This window comes from Erithacus rubecula (assembly GCF_903797595.1).
Source record: "Erithacus rubecula genome assembly, chromosome: 2".
Classification (NCBI taxonomy): Eukaryota; Metazoa; Chordata; class Aves; order Passeriformes; family Muscicapidae; genus Erithacus; species Erithacus rubecula.
In genome coordinates this window covers 41,553,055-41,568,319 of record NC_136685.1, presented here as the reverse complement: position 1 = coordinate 41,568,319, position 15,265 = coordinate 41,553,055, and the positions used below count along the sequence as shown (strand labels likewise).

General features: G+C 38.8%; 1 protein-coding gene across 2 annotated transcripts in view; it reads left to right on the top strand.

The window, feature by feature from the left end:
- POPDC1 (popeye domain cAMP effector 1) overlaps nt 1-12,409 on the top strand; it is a 49,327-nt gene extending 36,918 nt beyond the window's left edge. For both annotated transcript variants that reach the window (XM_079297836.1, XM_079297835.1), the window contains 4 exons: nt 154-262; nt 2,222-2,389; nt 4,507-4,648; nt 12,090-12,409. In XM_079297836.1, coding sequence (XP_079153962.1) covers nt 154-262; nt 2,222-2,389; nt 4,507-4,648; nt 12,090-12,214 — 544 coding nt within the window. In that variant the 3' untranslated portion in view covers nt 12,215-12,409. The remainder of the gene's footprint in view (nt 1-153; nt 263-2,221; nt 2,390-4,506; nt 4,649-12,089) is intronic.
- The last annotated feature ends 2,856 nt before the right edge of the window (nt 12,410-15,265 follow it).

The following is a 15,265-nucleotide window of genomic DNA, read 5'->3' as shown; positions in this document are numbered from 1 at the left end:
ACAGGGTAGCTCTGGGAGTGATATTCCAGAAGATGAACATATTTATTCCTGTTACCTACTGCTTTACCATTGTCAGTAGTGCTACTCAATTTTTGATTAAATTAATCAGCCTCCATGATTTTAAAATGTTGTTTCATACATTTTTATTTCCAGAATGAAGGTGTCTTATCGAGGGCATTTTCTGCATAATATTTACCCCTGTGCCTTTATAGATTCCCCTGAATTTCGATCAACACAGATGAACCGGGGTGAGAAATTCCAGGTACACTTTGTTTTAAATGTCACTGGATATGAGCTGGTGAGACCATTAAAAATAGAATACAAATCTGATCAACAGTGAGCTATTTGACCTGCATCATTTTGCTGTCTTTCTAGTTTAAGTGTTTGAAAATGGACCATACCAAGAATAACTTTTAAATGCTGCAAAACAGTATTATAATGGTATATACTGAGCAGTCTGGCTTTTGCTGTTCTGTTCTTTTGTTATTCTGTTCTCTTTTACTGTTTCCAAGTTTATTTTGTGTTAAGACATTGTTCAGGGCAAATAATTTAAGAGGGAGTTTTGATGAAAAAAGATGATATGAACAGGTCTCATCACTGATTCAAAAAAAGAAAGGGGAAAAAGAACTACTGTAATAATGAAAGTCTAGAAGTTTAAGCAAGCACTAGTAATTCAAAATTGGTATTTAAAAAAGTGTATTAATACTCCTGTTTGCAATTTGTTAAAGCAACATAAGCTGAAAATTGTCTCAGTATTTGGAATGAAAGTATTCATATGGGGAACAATAAGGGTATATTTCTCTGGCCGTGTAATTATGCTGGTATATTAAATATATTATAGTTGGGGGTGGAATATTTTTAGAGAAGGGTGTTCTTTCTTACAGAAATGGCTGTTTTTCTGTCTCTTACTTGATGCTTTTTAGCTAGTTCTGTGTAATGATGACTGGACTGTGACTGACTGGTACATCCAGTGGCAGAAGGGGAGGGAGGCAGAGGGGAGCAGACTCTAAAATCAGGGATTGATGTCATATGTTCCAGTCAAACATCGGGCTTAGTGCCAAGGGAAGAAGAGACTTCTCCAGATGCATTCACTTCACAGCCTGGCTGCCCTCTTGGCATAGCCCCTTTCTCTTGGAAGCCACTAGATAGGAATTGGTCATTCTCAGGGGAAAAAGGTCATGCCTCAGCTGCTGGCTGCTGTGGGAGTTATTGTAATCTGGAGCAGTGTGCATCCTGTGTTCGTGGGCTCTGCTCGCTCTTTCGGGAGCGCAGGGATTCAGTCTTAAGGACCCCCCTGCTGGCAGTGCTGGCGAATTCCTCCTCAGCCTCTGGGCTTACATTACAGCCTGTGCAGTTAAAAATCCATGCATACATGACAGTTCTCCATTGTTTCTAGGACTTTGCGAGTTTTTAGGGTTTTTTTTCAGGATGTCATGTTATCTTGTAAACCTGATTTTGATTTATTCATAGCTGCCTGCCTCCCCCTTGCAGAACCTGTCCCTGGGTATGGCCGGTGTGGGTTTTGGTGTGGCATTGCCCTCTGCTGGCACAGGGGATGAACCTGGCAGGTCCATCCTCACATGAGAGAGGGCAAGCTCCCCTGTAACTACCCATAACTGGATCATCATAACTGAGCAAACAGAGCCTTGGCTCAGCTGCTACTAGACTGTACTTGGGGGATCAGCAGGGCTGGCAGTTACGAGAGGAAGACGGAAATTTTTTTTTTTTAATCACCAAAATCTCTTTGATGGAGCCCTTTGAGTGATACCAGTTATTCCTGTTTGGTGTCAGTGATGTAAAATAAGACCAAACTACACATAGGCCTACTGCAAGTACTTGTCATCATTATGGGACTGACTTCATACATAAATTTCCTCTTACATAAATGCTTTTATGATTTGGGAACTCATGAGAGATTTCCCCCCTGTTACAGTCTCCCAGGTTTTCTGTAAAACAAACTGGCTACACATATCAGTTAAAAATACAATGATATTAAATAGCTGAGAATTTTTACATTTGTAAATATCACATTCATAACAAATGGATACCAAAAAGCTTTATAGCTTTAAGAGTTATTTTAACTCTTAAATAGACTTACAAATAAATCACAAATAAAATAACGTGATCACAAATAAAATGCTATCACTTCTTTTAAAGCATGTGTAAGTGTGCTCACCTTAAAACATTTCTAAATGTGCTAATTCTGTATATTTTTTTTGAGGTCACTATTATTGCAGATGATAACTGCAAGTTCCTGTGCTGGTCCAGGGAACGGCTGACTTACTTTCTGGAGTCTGAGCCATTTCTGTATGAGATCTTTAAGTACCTTATTGGCAAAGATATTACAAATAAACTTTATTCATTGAATGATCCAACCTTAAATGACAAGGTAAGCAGCTTTAAGTTTTGTTTGGGATTTTTCCTCCCACCCACAAATGTGTTTTTACTTCAATTTTAAATGCTCTTAATGTAACTTATTTTAACCTGTTGCCATCAGCTGCGTAATGCACACTTGTGGCCTTTTATTGCCAGGGTGTGAGTCAGTGCAACATTTCTGTCAGAAGTAGTATTTGTTAAAGTTAGTACAGTAATGTACAAGAAAGAGGAGTAACTGAGTTTCAGGACTGATCACCTTGTGGAAACATTTCTAGCTAACTATTAGACATGATGGCCAGTAGCTAAAAAGATGCTTCTCACTAGTAAATGCCTTTGTAAAAAGAAGCTTCAGAGTTTTTTTCTTAAAACAAATTTCTTGCTGAGGGCAAACAATTTTGGAAAACTGATTGCTAGGAAGGATAATTTCAAAATGTCTTTGAGGGTTAAAAATGAAAAAACAAAACAAAAAAACCCCAAACAAAAACAAAACAAAAAACCAAACAAAAACAAACAAACAAACAAACAAAAAACAACAAAACCCCCCCCAAACATTATGTTGATATGATGCAATCATTAAATACATATAAAACATAAATAAATATAATTACATCTAAAACATTATGTGGTCTGAATATAACTCATTCTTTGCCTGTAGAGGGAGTGGTTTTTAGGTGCTCTGGTAAGTGGTCTGGGTGTACTCATAGATACATGAACTGTCTTGGTTTAGTTTCATTTTGTCTCCTTATTCTTATCATAATTTCAAAGAATTTAAAATCTCACAGATGTTGCCCCTCCTTTGACTTAACATCTGCACACTTTTACTTCAGTTTGTACTGTGTCTTTGTTTTTAGTTGCAATAGTCACATAAATTAAAGATCATTATAGCTGGCTTATTATAGTAAGTCTTGAAAATGTATATTGTAAACATTTAGTGAGCATTTGATAAATTTGTAGCATCTTTTCATTCTTCCTAAAATAAAAATTCTGTTTCATGAGCTCTTCCTACCTAACTTGGGTTGAGAACTGTCAAATAAATTCTTGATTTTCCCATTGCCAGCACACTATGTACGTACCACCTCTCACAAGCTTCACTTTCAAATATAAATATTATGGGTGTCTTTGTCTTTTAACGGGTGTCATTTAATCAGAAAATGTTGTGGCTGACTTTTGTATGTAGGGGACTATGGAAATAAATTGAGTATTGATTATTAATACTCAAGATGGTAGTAAGAAGGTAAAACTATCAAATAATTTTTTGTTGGAAACCAGAAAAGCAGTAGTTTATTTTGTAACAGAACTTGGGATTTTTTCCTACCTGAGACTTTCACTGGTGTTGGGAAACTTTCTGCATGAAATAGGACACTAGTTCCTGACTTTTAAAACTCAGTGAAGTGGAGTTATCCATTGTAGTCTTGTCATTGATTGCTGCCTTTCACATATACCTAAAATAGCATTCTGACTTGCAGTAATACCTAACAAGGTACAATGTATGGCTTCATGTAAGTGCTCTAGTATAAAGGCTTCTCAAGAAGGCTACTCAAAGCAAAATGGGAGCTCCTCAGACCATTTGATAGGGAGAGGATAATGTTCATTTGATGCATTTAGTCTGCAGTAGAATGAAGAGCGAAATGGTCATCTGCTGGGAAGGAGTGACATTCACCACTTCTCTAACATGATGAAATGAAAAGCCAGGAAAATGAACATGTTTCTGTTAAGGGATAAATTGGCTCTATATATAGCATGCTGTTTTGTTTAGCAAGGAGGAGCAGCCTCATCATAAAGACTACATTTAATTGCAAAGCATCATATTTAAATAATGAATTACCAGATAATAAACCCCAAGTTTTCTGTAAGAAAATAAATGAAAATTTCAGTACAGAAACAATTTGAAATTGAATAATTAATGTGCAATTTCATAATTGTTGATGTTCCAATTCCAGTATATTACTGGCATTTTCTATTGTCATTTAAATTTATTTACACTGCATAGAATCTTCTCCTATAGCAATTTTCTCATATAATCATGGCTGAGACCAGAGCATCTATTACAAGGGAAGAAGCAATTTTCCATTTTTATTTTAATTTGCTTGGTATCTTTTTTTTTAAAGAATATTTTATTTTCTTTTTCAGGCTTCGAAGAAGATTGATCGCCAGCCCAGCCTTTGCTCTCAGCTCTCGGTGATGCAGATGAGGAACAGCATGGCCAGTACCAGTGACAGTGAGGATGGCTTGCAGATGTTTCTTCGTGGGACTTCCTCTGCCTCCTCTCTTCGTGAGTGCTCAGCACAGTTTGAGCCAGTCTTGAACAAGGCTCAGGCTGACCATTAGAGACTATTGCAGAATTCCTGTTGCCCTCTGTGGGAGCAGACTGCAGCTTTTTGGGTGCTGCTGTACCAGCTAAATGAAGGGACCTAACTATAGGGCAGTCATTAGATGCATGAGGCTTCGAGTTCTAAATGAAGATACCTCATGTACATGCTGGAAAAAAAAATCAACAGGTGTAGTAAAGATCTTTGGCATAAAATTTATATTTAGACATAGTATGGAATGTTTAGGGCAATGGAACAAAACTGCAGGTACAGTGCACGTCACAGTAGTATGTCCTTTGGTCTGTCACTGATGCTTGTAGAAATTGAAATCCCAAACAAAACATTTTCCCTCAGCAACTTGGTGTTCTATTTTTCCTCCTGAGATAGTTTATATTGGCAGGATCTGGGGGAATATGGTATGCAACCAATATTTTGATGTTACCTGGATGATCTCCAAGTATCCTGTCAGGCTCTCCTCTGCTGTGCTTTGTATGACAGTAGTAGTAGAGAGCAGAGGAAGTGAGAGAAGAAACCATGTCTGACCTTTTTACTTCTATTTTTTAAATTTATTTCTTTATGAAAGCATTCTAAATTATTCTTTCTAGGTTTTTGCTGTCATTTGTTTTTAGTTCATCTGAATCTAAATGTCAATATTAGCCTGAATTCTGAAAGCAGTGTTTGAATAAAAAAGCCCCAGAGGGTGCTCAATTTTTGCATTTGGTATAAGTTGTTAGTTTAACAGCATTTAGAAGGATTATATAGGATTATTTATTTTGATTTTGGAGATATTATTTTTTAGTGATTAGAATTCAAATATATGAGGAAAAAGCCACTGCCAGTTATTTGTTATGGTTGAAGGCTCTGCCAAGAAGAGGAAATGTTTTGTAATATTTGCTTCTTTCTGTTTAATTATCTCTTTTCCATTGTGTTCCTCACAGTCCTTATCCAGTAAGACCTTCAGACTTGAAGGGCCTATCTGGTTTTACTCGTTAACACTGATGTAGTCTGCATGCCTAGATAGATGGAAGGAAAAGCCCTGCTAGTGCTTCACCCTGCTAGAACATCAACGGTGACACCTGGGATATAGTTTGATGAGAATTCCAGTATTGTTTTCTTTTTCTCCTCTGTTCTCTGTAAGGACATTCAGAATCACAGTACCTCTGAGGTAGCAGGAGACCTCTGGACATTATCAGATCCAGCCTCATGTGCAAAGCAAGGTCAGCTGGAGCAGGGCCATGTCCAGTCAAGCTCAGAATATTTCCAAGCTGGAAGATTTTCCAGCCTCCTTGGGCAACCTGGTCCAGGGACCTACCACCCTCACGGTGAAAAAATTTCCCTGATTGCAACTCATGCTTGTTTAGTGCATGCCCCTGAGAAGAGTCTGGCTCTCTCTGCTATGTTGCCTTCCATTAGGTAGCCAAAGACAGGAGTCAGATCCCCTGGGAGCCTGCTGTTCCTGAGGCTGAGCACACCCTCAGCCTCTCATCCCTGCTCCAGCCTCTGGCCATCTGGGCTGTGCTCCACTGCTCTCACTCCAGTATGCCCATGTCTTTCTTGTACAGGGAGGCACAAAACTGGATGCAGCACTCCAGATCCTGGCTCACAATTTCCAGATAGAGGGGATAGATCTCTTTCATTGACCTGCTGGCTATGCTCTTGCTTCTATGGCTCAATATATGCTGCTAATGTGGCCCAATGTATGGATGGCACACTTCACTGCAGGGGCACTCTGCTGATTCGTGTTCTATGAACTTTTAGTTTTTGTCATCTCTTCTCTCTTTTTCCAGTGGCCTGTCCAGACTCACTGCTCTATCCTTTGGCCTGTCAGCAGTTTCCCTCACTACCCGGCTCTTGTCTGGGAACTTGGCAGGAGTGCATTCCATCCCATCAACCAGGTCATTCATATCTTGAATATTATAGGCTTTGGTACTGGCCCTTGAGAACACTGCTGGTAACTGAACTACCTGACAGCTGGATTTTGTACTGCTGTTCATTGCCCTGTGAACTTGGCAGTGCAGCAAATTTTCCACTGAAGCTGTAGTCCATCTATCCAGTCTGCTTCTCACTCATTTGTCTGGAAGGACTCAGTGGCAGACTGTGGAGGGCCGTGCTACCTTCCATGTAAGCAACATCCACTGTACTCCATTCATACAAAGATCCCGTCATCGCACCACCAAAGGTGGAAGGTACCCAATGGTCAGATGCAATCAGCATCTGTGATGGCTTTCCCAGTCACCTTCCCATCCCTTGTGTGCTTGGACATGGCTTCCAGGAAACAAGCTCCATAATCTTCCTGGGAAATTAATTTAGCCTGCAAGGCCAGTAGCTCCCTGGGTGCTCCGTCTTCCCCTTCATTTCAACAGCTGTGATGTTGGCATTTCATTTGTCTCCCCTGACTGCAATCACCTTTCCAAGATGATAGAGGGGGCCTTGCAATTGTATCAGCCAGTGCTTGGCACCCTTGGATGCAGCCCATGTGGTTCCACAATTTTGTGTTCACCCTGTTGACTTAGCTTGTTCCTAACTCAGTCCAGGTTTTCTTCAGTCAAGCATCACTCTCTGTCTCTACCACTGGATGCAGAGCCATAGCAAGCCTCAGTATCTCAGATTTTTTCATGTTCCTGTGTCTTGTGCATCACTGAGCTCTGGCCTCACAGTTACTCTGGTCTTTCTTTTGTTGCTAATTTATTTGTAGATGCCTTTATTGTTGCCCTTCACTAGATCCAGGTCTAGCTGAGGTTTGGCTTCCCTCATTTCATCACCACATGCTTGGGCCATGGATCTGTATTTCCTCCAAGGAGCTCATTCCCACTTACACTTTGTGTGTGTCTGCTTGAGATCTGTCAGAACTTTCCTGTTCATCTATGCCAATGTGCTACCACACTTGCTCAGCTTTTCATGCACTGGAATGGGCTGACCTTGTGTTTTGAGGAAGGTGTCCTGGAAGATAACCATCTGTCCTTAGGCTCATTTGCAGGACATGTCCCACGAGCAAGCCAAGTCCCCTGTCCTGTAAGGTTATGACTCTACTTTTTGTCTTGCACACCACTCAGTATTTTAAACTCCACCATCTCCTGGGCACTGCAGCCAAGATTACCAGCAGCCTTCAGCTCCCTGATGAGTTCTTCCTTGTTCACCAGTGACAGGTCCAGCAGAGTGCCTTCCCTAGCTGACTCACCGACCACTCGCACGAAGAAATTGTCTGCTACGTTCCAGAAATCTCCTGGACTGCCTGCTCCCAGCCCTGTTGCCTTCCCACCAGATACTGGGGTGGTTAAAACTGCCCACCAGCACCAAGGCCAGTTGTTGAAAGAAGGCTTCCTTCTTTGATCTTCTTGATCAGGCAGCAGCCTGTAGCAGATTCCTGCCACCTGTGTTGGTCTGTCCTCTGGTCTTTACCTTGAAACCCTCGAGTGCTTTTCACCTGTTCCACACACAGCAAACTTCCATGAAATTGAAGCCACTCCTTTGCTTAGAGAGCCTTGGGGTGAATTTGCACTCTCGGAAAGAAATTGTAAAACTGTGTTTGTGTGATTAGTTGGAATTAAAATGTCTCTATCAGGCTTAACAGCAAAACTCTTACACCAGTATTTCAGCTTTGGGAGAAAGTAATTGAAATGCATGACAAGTTCAGTTGTAATTACATAAATCCCCAAGATGCATTTGTGCTTAGCACATGCTTGATAAATACACTTTTCTCTGTTGTACTTTTCCTTGGTTTGTGTACCCTTTTTTTGGTATACAGGGTGTGCTTTCCCCAAAAGAGGGGGGTTTATGTGTCTTTTATGTTCTGAAATACCTCAGCCCAGCTGAGGCAGTAGCCTCCCAAGTCCAATACTTCCCCTTACTTTTGGGGAGGCAGCGGGATTGCTCCTACACCAGTGCAACGCACACCTCAGGAACTATTGTTATTTATTTCTTCTTTGTATTTGGATTGTGAAATTTCTGACTTCTGTAAAAGGTTTGTTCATCTCCTTGAACTGTAATGCTTCCATCTTTGTTTTTGCCAAAAGAGCTTGTTAGTTATTCCTGGGTGCTCTCATTGCCAATGATGGGGCTACTATCAAGGTGAGCTCTGCTTAAAGATTTGTATTCAGTGTGGATTGTGGCCATGTATGCACTTTTTTTCAGATCACAGGGAAAACTGAAAAAAAAAAAAAATCTGCCATTTAAGTTGCCACTGCTGTGTTTTCAAAAATCTTCTGCTGGATGCTCTCAGTGTAACAGTTGGGGTATTTTTGAGTCTGTTTTTTTAAGATTTAATGCACATGCTGAGGGTTACAGTTCCAGTGGTTTTCCCTGGATCCTCCTTCTACAAGCATACATTTGTTTATTTAGAACAAACAAACACAATCCAAAATCCTCAAAAGATTTTGTGAGAAACATATGGAAATGATAAACTTTTTTTTTTTTTAATTAGAATAAAAAATTAATTAAAAGAACTTACTTGTACAGGAATTCTACACTAATATTATTTTGTCTTCGCTAGGTCATTGTGTGGACAAAAGCCTTTCACTACAACGATAATTTTTGACTACTTTAATGCAAATAGGTTTTCTACGTCTAATTTCTATATTCTTGAAAAAATGTATTTGTATTTGTATTTTTGTACAATCTCATCTAAAAAAAATTATCCTTTTATCAGTGCTATAAAGGATAAATTTTGACTAATTTTCTCAAAAAATTAATATTAATCCTCTTTCAAAGTGTTCAGTAATAAAAGGGTTAAGTTTACTAATTAGTAGGTCCCAAATTACAATTGCTAACAAAATAATGTTTTTAATTTAATTAATTAAGAAACCAAACTAACTGTTTGCTTTTATATTAAGGAAATAACCAACAAGAGTTCTATAATGCTTACGGAGTGAGTCGTTTGCAGCATGATGTTTTCTGTTGATAACATCACATTAACTCAGCAGGCATCCTCTAAAAGGTATTGAAGTGGGGTTTGTTTGTAATGTGACACTTGTGTTTGACATCCATGGTCCATCTATATGTAATTCATTAGTAAGTGAAATAGAGGTATCGCTTTTTCCAAAATTTGAGTTAAGCAAAAAACAGTTCAACCTGATCACAAGCCTATTTTCACCTGAATTTCAGTCCTTTAAATAATATTTTTATATTAGTTTCCATTCTGTAATTCTACTGCTTGACAGCTATTCACATACATTAGAGACACAGTCTCTTTTTCTGTGGTACTTATCTTAGATATCTCAGATTTGCTGGTCTATGCATCTGTATTTCTTAACTTCTAAGATGAGCAAGAATGCAAAGAGGTTTTGGTTTGGTGAGGTTTTTAGTGGTATTATCAAATTATATGCTCCTCACTTGTGGTTAAAGGCAGGATTGGATTTCACAGGAATTTTAATATGTATTTTGGTTTAGGCCCTCAAGAAAGGGAAACAAAATGCAGTGAAAGGAAGGTTTGACTCAGTCACTTGAACATCTGTCTAACACTGGGTAATGGCATCAGTAGACAAAATCTGTATAAGAGCATGTCTTTGAAACAAGCAAGCTGAGATAATTAGACCCTATATTGGATCCTTTTGTACAAACTTCTGGCTACTTCTGTTTTCTAGAGAGAATTAAGTGGTTTTAAACAGAAGAAAACCATTTAAAAAACAACAACAAACTACACTAAAACAAAGATCTAAAAAAAACCCACATACAAACTGGAACTGTAACTCAGCATTTTCAGGCACCCTTCAACGTTTGGCTGTCTCCCAGAAAAGGCCATTTTATATCCAAATGTACCCACAGACTTTGGGTGGGGCACATTAGCCAATTAATTGATCTAGTTAAACTTTGTTTAGGCCATAAAACACATCTGAGTGGGAAGAAATGTTTAACAATTTTGATATCTAAAGATGTGTTTGATTAACCCTGTATTGTGGCAGTTTAAGTAGGTTTTGAATCTCAAAAGAAAATACTAACACATTTTTAACATAAAAAGTTCTGAAAAGCCAATTCCAAACAGAGTCTTTGTGAATGTGACTTAAAAATGCAGTAGTATTGTAACTTGCCTGTGACTGTATGTTATTGTCTGTGTGTAACACATACAGTGCAAATGGGTCTTTCCTCATAACTGGGCTTCCTTAACACAGCACTTTACACTTATCAGTATATCTGATAAACTTTTTTTAAAAATAAGAATGTGTTGCGGCTATCAGTATTTTTTTCAAGAATATTTGAATCTTTAGCTTTTATGCAAAAATTCTGTTATGTCCTGCTGTTTTCTTCTCAAATGGGATTGAGAAGATTTCCATAATCTTTATGGTCATCATATACTAGCTGTTCAGAACCTCATACTGTTGGGGTGGTTTAACTCTAGAGAAGGTACAAGAGAAATACATGTGCATGTGTAGATTCGATTTCAGAATGAGCAATGGAAAATAGAACTGATAAGCTGATGTCAAAGGAGTTCTCTGGTTTGACCCTCATACTGAAAATTTAACTGCAATAGAGGTCATTTGCAGTGGTGACTTGCACAGAAACTCCATTTAATGTCTTGACATGATTGCTGTGGTGTGAGCTCTGCTCTGGCAGACAAGTTGCTGCCTTTCTAAAAGGTAGTATTGTTGCAGTGAAATCACTGTCAGTCAAAAGTTCTGTGGCCTTTGCCTGTAAATCTTGTTTTCTCTGTGGTTGTTTGGGGGTATAAATCTTGTGTAAGTTTTGCATTATCATGCTATGTAAAACTTACAAAGATGTGTCAGAGGAGGTTTAGGTCAGCCATTAGGATAAGGCTCTTCACCCAGGGGGAGGTTGGGTAGGCTCCCCAGGGAAGGGGCCACAGCACCAAGCTTGGCAGAGTTCAAGTGCTGTGTCTGGACAATGCTCTCAGGCACACAGTGTGACCCTTGGTGTCCTGTGCAGGGCCAGGAGCTGGACTCAATCCTGATTAATCCCTTCCAACTCAGCACATTCTATTCCTTTATGCTTTAAAGCCAGTTGTGGCTTTGATGATGTGCCCATCCAAAGTTTGCCCAGTGCACTTTCCTTTGCACCTTCCCCACAGCCAGGCAAGTGTGCTGGTGTGCACATCTTCTGTACTTGGGGCAGCCACTCATGTTGCTGTAATTGAATGGAGACAAGTCAGTGGGTAAGTGTAATGGTGAGAAATTGATCTCCAGGGAACAAGCAGTGGGCACCTCATGCAGTCAGAGCTTGGGGAGAATGCTGGGTCTGTGGTTAGCAACAGGCACTGCTGGTTCATAGCATGTGGCTGTTCCATGTCTGGAATTTCCTGGTGCCTGTGGCCAAATAACAAAGAAACCTTCACTTAGAAATCCTCTCATGGAGCAGCAAGGCCAGGATCATCAGATTGTGTCCACAAATAGGTCTATGTAGCAGGTAGATTGTTAATTGTTAAATTAACTGGTGATTTCTTTGTACCTGTGGCAGGCCCAGGCCGGACATCTCCTTACCTGAGAACTTCAGCAAAGATGAAGCCAATAGAAGAAAGTGTTGAAGATGATGTCTTTGAAGCACCCTCTGCTGATAAGCTTGAACTCCAGCGGCTGCCTTAAACTGCTGTGTCCTCAGGTGTGCCAGAGCTTGCACAAAGCTCCAGTGCAAAAAGAAGGAGCTAAATTTACGAGGAATCTGAAAGCTGAGCCCACCTCTCCATGTTTGAATTTACTGCAGCATATACAGTGGCTTCTAGATGTCATGTTTTATTTTACTTCTAAATAAAATTAAATAAATAAAAACTTGTTTGGGTTTTTTGTTGCTTTTTTTTGGTTGTTTTATTTCTACTTTTACTTTTGCCATTATAAATTTAGTATTGTGTTCCTGACTACCCAGAAATTTCTCGGCTTACTTGGTGAAGAAAATCCCTTAAAATAAAATTTCATTTACCTATGTTTCTTCAAAGTCTGTATCTTAGTTTTCAGTGGGAGTTTTTTAAACACTGTTTCCAAAGCTGTGTTGCTGTTACCAACCATAGTTGTGACAGTCTCTGTGAAAAACACACACAGTCTTCTGCTGTAATTTTTTTTTTTTTAAGGTATTTGCCTTTAGTGTTTTCCAATCTCACCACTTGACTCCACAATTGTAGTAATGGCTTCTGTTTTAGGTTTTCTTGGCCAAAGATTTAATGCTACCTTTCAATCTTAACTTTTTCTTCTTTAGGCAATTATGTTACACTGAGCTTCATTCATATACTGGGCCTTAGCCGTGGACTGACTGAGCTGTTCTAACCTTCCCCCAAAGAGACACACAAATGACACTTGATGTAGGAAATTCTGTTCAAACCCAATAACTGGGTAGCTGCAAGTTTAGTGAAGCCCAGTCTCATAAAAGGAGACATTGGGAAGCTTTTGTAAGAAGCACTTGTAGCAGTCCTGCCTGTGATATGTGGAGACATCTGGATGGTAGCTGTACTACTTAGCTTTGACAACTCCTGAAAATCATGGAACAAACAGTATTTTAGCTAAATATAACAGGAAACAGAAGTTAAAACAGACTGTAAACTGATTTTCCATATTGAATGAGGTACCCCTTTTTATTGCTGTTGCAGAAGGTGAGGAAAAGCATCGTGATCATTCAGATTTATAGGAGTGCTTATATACAGGGGTAGAAGATGTGCTGTAAACACATAGTTCACTCATTTCGAGGTAATACTAATTTCAATTAGTAAGTCAAACATAAAACACATATATTTTAAAATCAGAACATCATGTTCTGTTGGTCATAATGGTTACTAAGTAGTAGGTGTGAATTATAATAGCAAATTGTTGGCTTTACTAACCAGAATGAGGAAAAAATGAAAGGTACTTCATCTTTCTTTTTTTTTTCTTTTCTTTTTTTTTTTTTTTTTTTTTTTGGATAGTTCTGTGATTTCAATGAATTTGTATATATAAAAATGCATCTTGAGTACCACATATGTCAGGGAGACTGAACTAAAATATATCAGTTGGCTTTATCAAGGGTTGACATAGAGATACACTTTAGGCTCTGTCCCGTTCTCATAGCAAAGCACCATTTGTCTCAAATTTTGTGGAATGAGCTTCACGTGGAGCTGACTGAGCCTTAATTCTCATGCACAGGAGCCTGTGTGCTCTGACCCCAGGAGGTAAATCTGCTTTGGAGAAACTGGCCAAAGCTGGAAAAAATTAATTTGAGCATTTAGAGATTCTGAAAATCACCTGTAGCCCAGCACTCAGGAAGTCAGGTGTGTAGTGGCAGAACTGGTGAACCACTAGACCTCAATTCATATAAAGAAACATGGTAGCCATGATCCAAATGATGTTTTTAGAGGCTGAAAAACAGCTCTGTTTCTAGTCTGTGATGAATATTTCAGTAAATGGCAAGTGTAGAAAAGATTAATTCAACAACCAAAAGCCTTTCAATAATATGAATGTACTTTAGGTAACCCTTGTTTTGAAACAGTCATTTTACAGACAAGCCCAATGTATTGAAATTCAAAAAATTTGAACTGATATGCAAATTCTAAATGTCTTCTTTTTTTCCTCATACTATTTCCCTTCAAGAAATGAGGACAACAGAATTATAATCTCCTTATGGAAAATGGGCTACTTTACTTGATATATGCAGTAGTAAGCAAAACAAAGATCTAACAAAAGAAGTGATTTAGTTAAAATAAAATAGCACTACTGATATAATTAAAAGACAAGGGCTTGGCTCTTCAGTAAATTTTTTGCATCTAGGTAGAGCCTAATTGCAAAAGTACAGACTTGGAAAATACCTTTTCACATGGAAGGCAGCAATTTTTAAAGCAACATTGTGCATGACAGGCTAGTCACAGATTGTTTGGATGCCGTTTTGGGAAGTCAAATTGTAAAGACACATTTTAACCTTATTACTGGAATTACAACAACAGTTACTTTAATTATTCTCTCAGAAATGTTGTAGCAAGTGCTTCTCAGTAAAATGCTGGCTCTGCATCTCTGATGCCATGTTGGTCACAGCTGCTCCTGCTCAAAGGGGAATGGGTTTTCAGTACTTAGGGGATTAATAAGGGAAGACAAACCATCCTAGTTAATTAGCCCTGACATGTAAACTTCCTGAGAGCATGCTGATGATAATATGAAAGTCATTAGAGGGTGCAGAGATGCAATACAAAGCAAAAGTTGCGGGATCATTTGGTATTGATTGCAATATGCTCTCTGCACTGTTTTTTTAGTAAGGAGAGCAATATGGAGTGGCTCAACAACACTGCTAAGGTTGATGGGCTCTTTTTGGGCTATTGAACAGAACAAAATTTCAGTTTTCAGTTGATAAAGTTATTATGACTACAGGTAAAACAAAGCATTTTCAGTGTGCTTAAATATTAGCTGGATTTTAGTTAAGAAGAGTATTTACTTAATGTTTAATGCACATAAAATAAGTTACACATTTAAGTTTCAGTGCTGCCATGCCATGCCTGTTTGTTTGTTAAATACTTCTAGAAACCTTGAGAGCTTTTTTTCCCAGAGAACTCTTTAAGACCCCTAAGCCAGAGATAAAGTAGATATCAGGACTTTGCAGAGGGGTGAGTGCAAGTATTACTATAACCTCCAGTATTACACCTACTGTAGCTGAATACTGTTCAGTCACTGCAATTTACCGTGCTTGAA